The 6,329-nt window shown below is 41.5% G+C and overlaps 1 protein-coding gene across 1 annotated transcript; it reads right to left on the reverse strand.

Moving 5' to 3' along the window:
* Nucleotides 1-4,766: 4,766 nt before the first annotated feature.
* Nucleotides 4,767-5,504, reverse strand: LOC139701593 (vomeronasal type-1 receptor 90-like). The gene has a single exon (XM_071600718.1). The coding sequence runs from the start codon at nucleotides 5,502-5,504 to the stop codon at nucleotides 4,767-4,769; it is 738 nt and encodes a 245-aa protein (XP_071456819.1).
* Nucleotides 5,505-6,329: the final 825 nt, after the last annotated feature.

A 6,329-nucleotide genomic window follows, 5' to 3' on the forward strand; every position in this document is an offset into this window, starting at 1 on the left:
AGACACAGCGTTACCTTTTTTAAATGTTTGTGGGGGAAGGACAGTCAACGTTAAATCATTGCATGATGGGTCATTTCTCAACCTGAGCCACTGCACTGCCATGCATCAACACATCATGACATAGTGAGTTTGCTCTCTGTGTTGGATCAATGCATAAAGTGGTTTTTAAAAATGATTACATTGAAGCTTGAAACTGAGAAAAACATGACAGATTATTGTCCATATGGCTCCAAAAAAGCTAGTAGCTTTATATTTCTGATTGATGTGTGAAAGAAACCCTAGGAAGTAAATATCACTTTCTTTTTCTGAATCAGTGCATACATTTATAGGTATGTGAGAGATTGCAGTGGTTTTAATAAATCAAGAGTCTCAGAAATCTCCTTTATGCCTAATAGATTTTAAACATCCCTTAAACTGCCATCTCATCTATCAATTGAACTTTTATGAATATAAAATAAAAAAAACTTGATATAGCGACAACAACTATTATTTAAACACCATTGCTCAGGATACCATATTTATAACAGTCGGTGATAGAGACAGTCTGATATTCCCAAGCATATGAATGTATAAAGATTTGGTCTGGATGTATCATGGAGTTCCACTCAACGTTGAATAGGAGAAAGATTTTGGTGCATAGGAAGCCACAGACAAGTCTTGAATTTATTATGTCAAGAGGGTACATGGTGACCCTCTTGCATAGGCATCAGAATCAAAACTGTATACATCTACACACAGCATGGTGGAAACTTCAGTAGAATAATATGCAAAGACAGCATATTGCATTAAATACTAAACATAGCATTAGATATGAAGGTGATGCTGATATATAAGAAACCACAGATGAATCTTGAAATCATTCGGTCAAACGACTGTCACACACAAAAGAATCAACATTTGTATAAAATATACCTGTAAAAGGTGGAAGTTTGGTTCATATAATTTATAAAGACAGAATGTAGTAGTATGGCATTTTCCTGCAGCTGAGGAAGGGTGTGCCCTTGGGAATTTTTATTTAATGAATCTAGAGATATTTTAGGAATAAGCAAAATGGGGGAGACGGTAGAGAGAATCCATGCACCCACATTTGAAATTGCTTAAGGCCACTGACCAGTACTCTTAATCACAGATAAATGATAAATATCATCTTTTGTGTATTTAATAATAATAAAATATGTTAATTACCTTATAATCAAGAGTGAGGAAAACTTTCTCTGAAATTACAAATAAAACTGCAAGTAGCCCAGGGTGGTGGTGCCCTCGTGGAAATCCCAACAGCTCAGAATCTCAGGCATCACAACGTGTGGAGTAAGGAATGGGCTAATTTGAACTTGGATCAAAGTGACAGAACATGACATGGTCCATATGTTTAGGACACATATTATTTTTCTCAAGCTCCAATTTGGCAAAGTTCTAACCTAAATCCCCACAGGACAGCCTGAGATCCCTTCTTTTCCTGTGGGTCTTCTATATGTCCTTTAGTGCTCACTTCTCAATCTCTGCTGTCGACAACACCACTGTGACCTCACACACTCTTATATTCCTCAGTGATGCCTGCACTATATTACCCATGAGCTACTTCCTCAGGCATTTATTTATCATACTGGGTGCATTACGGGATGTCTTCCTTATAGGGCTCCGGGCTCTCTTCAGTGGGTACATGATGACCCTCTTGCATAGACATAAGAAGCAGTGCCAGCACCTTCACGGCACCAGCCTGTCCCCAAAAGCCTCCCCAGAACAGAGGGCCACTAGGACCATTCTGCTGCTCCTGGGTTTCTTTGTGCTCATGTACTGTTTGGACTGCATTGTCTCCTCATCAAGGACCATGTGGAAAAACGACCCTGTTTGTCATTGTATCCAGATGATGGTGGCCGGCTATGCCACAAGTAGCCCTTTGGTTTTCATCTGTACTGAATAAAACAGCCTTAACTTTTTGAAATTCTTATGTAGTAAGGATCGTAAATGTTGGATCATTGCATGATGGATAGATTTTCATACTGATCCACCACACGGTTGGGCAACCATTCATCATGGCATAGTGTGTCTGCTTTCTGTGTTGAATGAATTAGCAATGGGGGGCTTTTATGTGATTACTTTTAAACTTGTGAATGAGAAATACATGCTAGATATTTTTTTCATATACCTCTGAGATAAACTAAAGTCATTATATTTTTTTGGTAGGGGGAGGTAGTTACTGAGGATTGAATCAGGAACACTCGAACACTGAGCCACATCTTCAGCCCGATCTTGTGTTTTATTTAGAGAGAGTGTTTCACTGAGTTTCTTTGCACCTTGCTTTGGTTGATGCTGCCTAAACACATGATCCTCCTGATTCTATTTCCCCAGCTGCCTGACCTCCCTCATGTATGGAGGCTAAAAATGTTCCCCATATGGAAGTTCAGCTCAGCAGTGGCTGGGAAGGGGCAGGGGAAGGGACAGTGGAAGGGGCAGTCAGAGGAGGGTGAGGGGCTCCTGGGCACAGCTGCAGGGCTGGGGTCAGTAGTTCCCAGGAGTAATCTCTGAAGATCTCAGCTGAATCTACTAGCATAGATAGGAAAAATGTCAACTTTAACCAACTTGGTCTCTGACACCTGGCGGGAGAGTATAACCAATACACAGCCATACAAGGACTTTTAAAAGATAAGACAATAATTTTTTATTGTTACTTCAGATGGACATCATGTCCGTCCTTCCAACAGTCAAGTGAAACTGGTAGGTTATGAAGCAAGTGTTTTGATCTGGGAAGGCCTGATAAATATCACAAAAAGTTCCATCAGTCCCAAGTCTGTTCTGAGCCAATTTGAGACCTACAAACCTTCCTGATCTCCTGCCCGGGAAGACTTGATCTGTGTATGTTTTTGATTATCTGTCTGTTTGCTAAAATCATTATGATGAAACCCCAGGATTTCCACAACTAACTGGAAGACACAGTGGCTGTTTTTCCTTAATGATCTTATCTGGTCCCTTTGGTAAATGACTTTACAGGTCACACAAGATCCAAACACAGACATATCCACTCTCTTTCCTAACAGGGAACAACAGTTTCTCCCATACCCTGATGATGTTACAGAGAATGGATTTAGTTGACCATGAACTTCTTGAGGGGACAGGAAAAGTCATAGCCTCAGCACTAATTTGATCCTCTATAATATTTGAGCTGAGCACCGCATTGTGCAGCTGCAGTTCCAGCGACTCAGGAGACTGAGGCAGGAGGATCTCTTGAGTGCAGGAAGTTCAAAACCCGTCCCTGCAATGGAGGGAGATTCCATCTCAGAAAAAAAATAAACAATATTTGAATATTTTCTGCTACAGAGTATTAATAAATTACAGCGAGGGAGGCAAGAAGTGCACACCATGCCTAACCTTCTTCCTCTGGTTCAAGTAGACTTTTCAAGAGTCAGGAGAACAAGCAGCCTCCTACTTTTGCAACCAGGGCCCTTGGGAGACCCCACCACCACACCCCAGAAGTGCATTTGGATCCTCCACATGCTGCTCCAGAAGGAAGGTTATGGCTTGTGTCCCCTTCAGGGGTTGAAAATTCTGCCATGGAACAGCTTTCACACTGGCCCCTTAGAGTTCAATCCAGCAGCCTGACTTCTTTGGTTCAGGCCACATTACTGTAGGTCAAACCACAGCCACCTGCCATCCAGCTGTATTTCTGGGCTGGAAGGATGAAGAACAGGGGTGGGCCTTTTAGTCCCAGGTTGTCTGTATCATTGTCTGTGACCCCTGTGTGCCACATTCCTATGGATGTCATTGGTTAGCAAGAAAGACGAACCATTGGTTAGGCTCAGAACCTGTAACCTGGGCTTGAGAGTTCATATCCTCACTTTCTTCACCTATTTCCTCTGCAATCCACTGACTTAAATTATCTGGGTTTGGTTTTCTTTGCTGTAAAGTGGTGGATCGTAATACTACTGCATCCAGAGAATCACTATGGAAATTAAGAGTTAATACATGATGTCTGTGTACACAGAGGTGAGTTGCTACTCTTGCTTTTTCAATGTCACATGATTTATAAATTGCATGCCATCCTTGGTCAGAGACTGTGCTAAAATCATAATGATTTTAGCAAACAGACAAATAATCAAAAACATACACAGATCAAGTCTTCCCATACAGGAGGTCAGGAAGGTTTGTATGTCTCATATTGTTTCATAACAGACTTGGGACTAATGGAACTTTTTGTGATATTTATCAGGCCCTCTCAGATCAAAAAAATAAATCTATTCTTCCAAAATGCATTTATCCAGCAAAGGGTTCACAGTCATGGTCTACTTATGGACAAGGGACGGTATCTGCTTTAGGTAAGCTCAGTAAGAAAACAGCCCATATATCATTTAACACTTTTTTTTTTGCAACTTGGAATTGAACTCAGGTGCATGTGACCTCTGAGCCAAATACCCAGAACTTTGTTTTGTTTTTTTCTTTTTAAATTTCAACACAGGGTCTCACTAAGGTGCTCAGGGACTCACACAGTTGCTGAGGCTAGCCTTCAACTTGAGATCTTCCTGCCTCAGCCTCCTGAGCCGCTGGCATGACAGGTGTGCACCACCTCACCTGGTTTGATAAAGATCTTACAAAGAACAACACAAGTTTCATCTCCCTCATCCTCATTTAGTTTTTTTTTTTTTTTTTTCCAACATCAACTAATTTCTGGAAAATCAGGAGGCAATAATGTGGGATGACATGGTGAGGGGTTATCTGGCCCTGCTTAAACATGTCCTCGTCCTCCCCAATGTGGATTGGAAGAACTGGATTATTCATTTTTCGGTAGAAATTAGCATCAAAGCACTGACGGTGGCGTAGCCATTGCCCACCAGCATCTGGAACACAAGGCAAACCGTATCCTTCTTCTGCATTTTCCCATAAGAGGAGGAGATCACACAGTCCAAAAAGTACATGACCACAAAGGAACCCATGAGGAGCAGGATGGTCCTAGTGGCCCTCTGCTCTGGGGAGGCTTGTGCAATACTGCTAGTGGTGTGGAGGTGCTGGCACTGCCTCCTATGCCTCCACAGGAGAGACACCATGTACCCACTGGAGAGGGCCATGAGCCCCAGAAGGAGGACATCCCAGAGTATTCCTACAAGGGAAAATAAGATCCTGTAATAGTAATCTGTGGAGGAATCCCTACAGGATTCAGTGGAAAACTGAACATCTGATGTGTCATTGGAGGGGCCTCCAATAGAGACTAAAATACGAATGTTAATGAACATGTTGAACACCCAGAGAATGGGAAAGCACCACAGACTGTGCTGTGGGGACATGAGCTTGAACTTGGCCAGAAAGGAGATTCTGGGGCTGAGGGTGGTGGCCTGCAGGACACTCAGCAGGCAGGTGCTGCTGACCAACAGTCTCCTCATCAGCCTGTACAGGTAGATGATGGCTTTACATGTGATGTCATTCCAAATATCCTGAACCCCCAAAATGTCTATATCCAGGAACACCCTGATTATGAGCATCAGCAGATGAATCAGGGCCAGGTGAGAAATGGCCATGTCTGTGGGCCTGTTCCTGTGCTGGACAAGGAACGGGAGGATATGGAAGAGGAGCAGGAAGACATTGGCTTGATCCCAAGGACCATTTGGGAAGAAAAGACATTTCTTACAGCAAGAAAAATGGAAAGAGTGCTGCTCTTGGTCATTTCCTTTTTTTCTGGTGAAAAGACATATAGAGTACATGTCTGAGGATCAAATAAAAATAAAATTCTCATCATCACAGTGGTTACCAGCTTCAACCTCCCCAACCACCAAGTGGGCCGACCTCAAAGTATGTGGGCATATTTTTAATGCACCCTTTCCATACTCTCAATATTCAAGCATAACATCTTTTCTGTTTATCTCCACTGGTAGGGCCAGGATTAGTTTGTCTCAGTTTGATGCAGCAATCTGGTAAAAAGCTCAGTAGGTAGCATCCAAAGTGAGTTCATGTGGGGCAGATGGCTGGAATGTCCACATAAAACTCTCAAGAAAAGTGTGTGGATGCTGGATGAAGGCTCATACAGTTATATATTTTCAGTGTTCACTATTCTAGATTGCTCATCACCGATTTAGAGACAAAATATTTAAAATGTTAGCTCTGAACACAGACTTCTTGAATTTGTTTTTATATATATATATATATATATATATATATATATATATATATATATATATATATATATATACCAGATATTGAACCCAGGTTTACATAACCACAGATATTAGTTTATATATATTTGATTATGCCAGAAAAACCATATCTAAGTGGGCAGAACCATCCATTTTTAGCAGGATTTAATTCCAAAATTTCTTTCTGTCCACTCTTTGGCATATGGAAAAATG

This window comes from Marmota flaviventris, chromosome 13 (genome assembly GCF_047511675.1).
Source record: "Marmota flaviventris isolate mMarFla1 chromosome 13, mMarFla1.hap1, whole genome shotgun sequence".
Taxonomy (NCBI): Eukaryota; Metazoa; Chordata; class Mammalia; order Rodentia; family Sciuridae; genus Marmota; species Marmota flaviventris.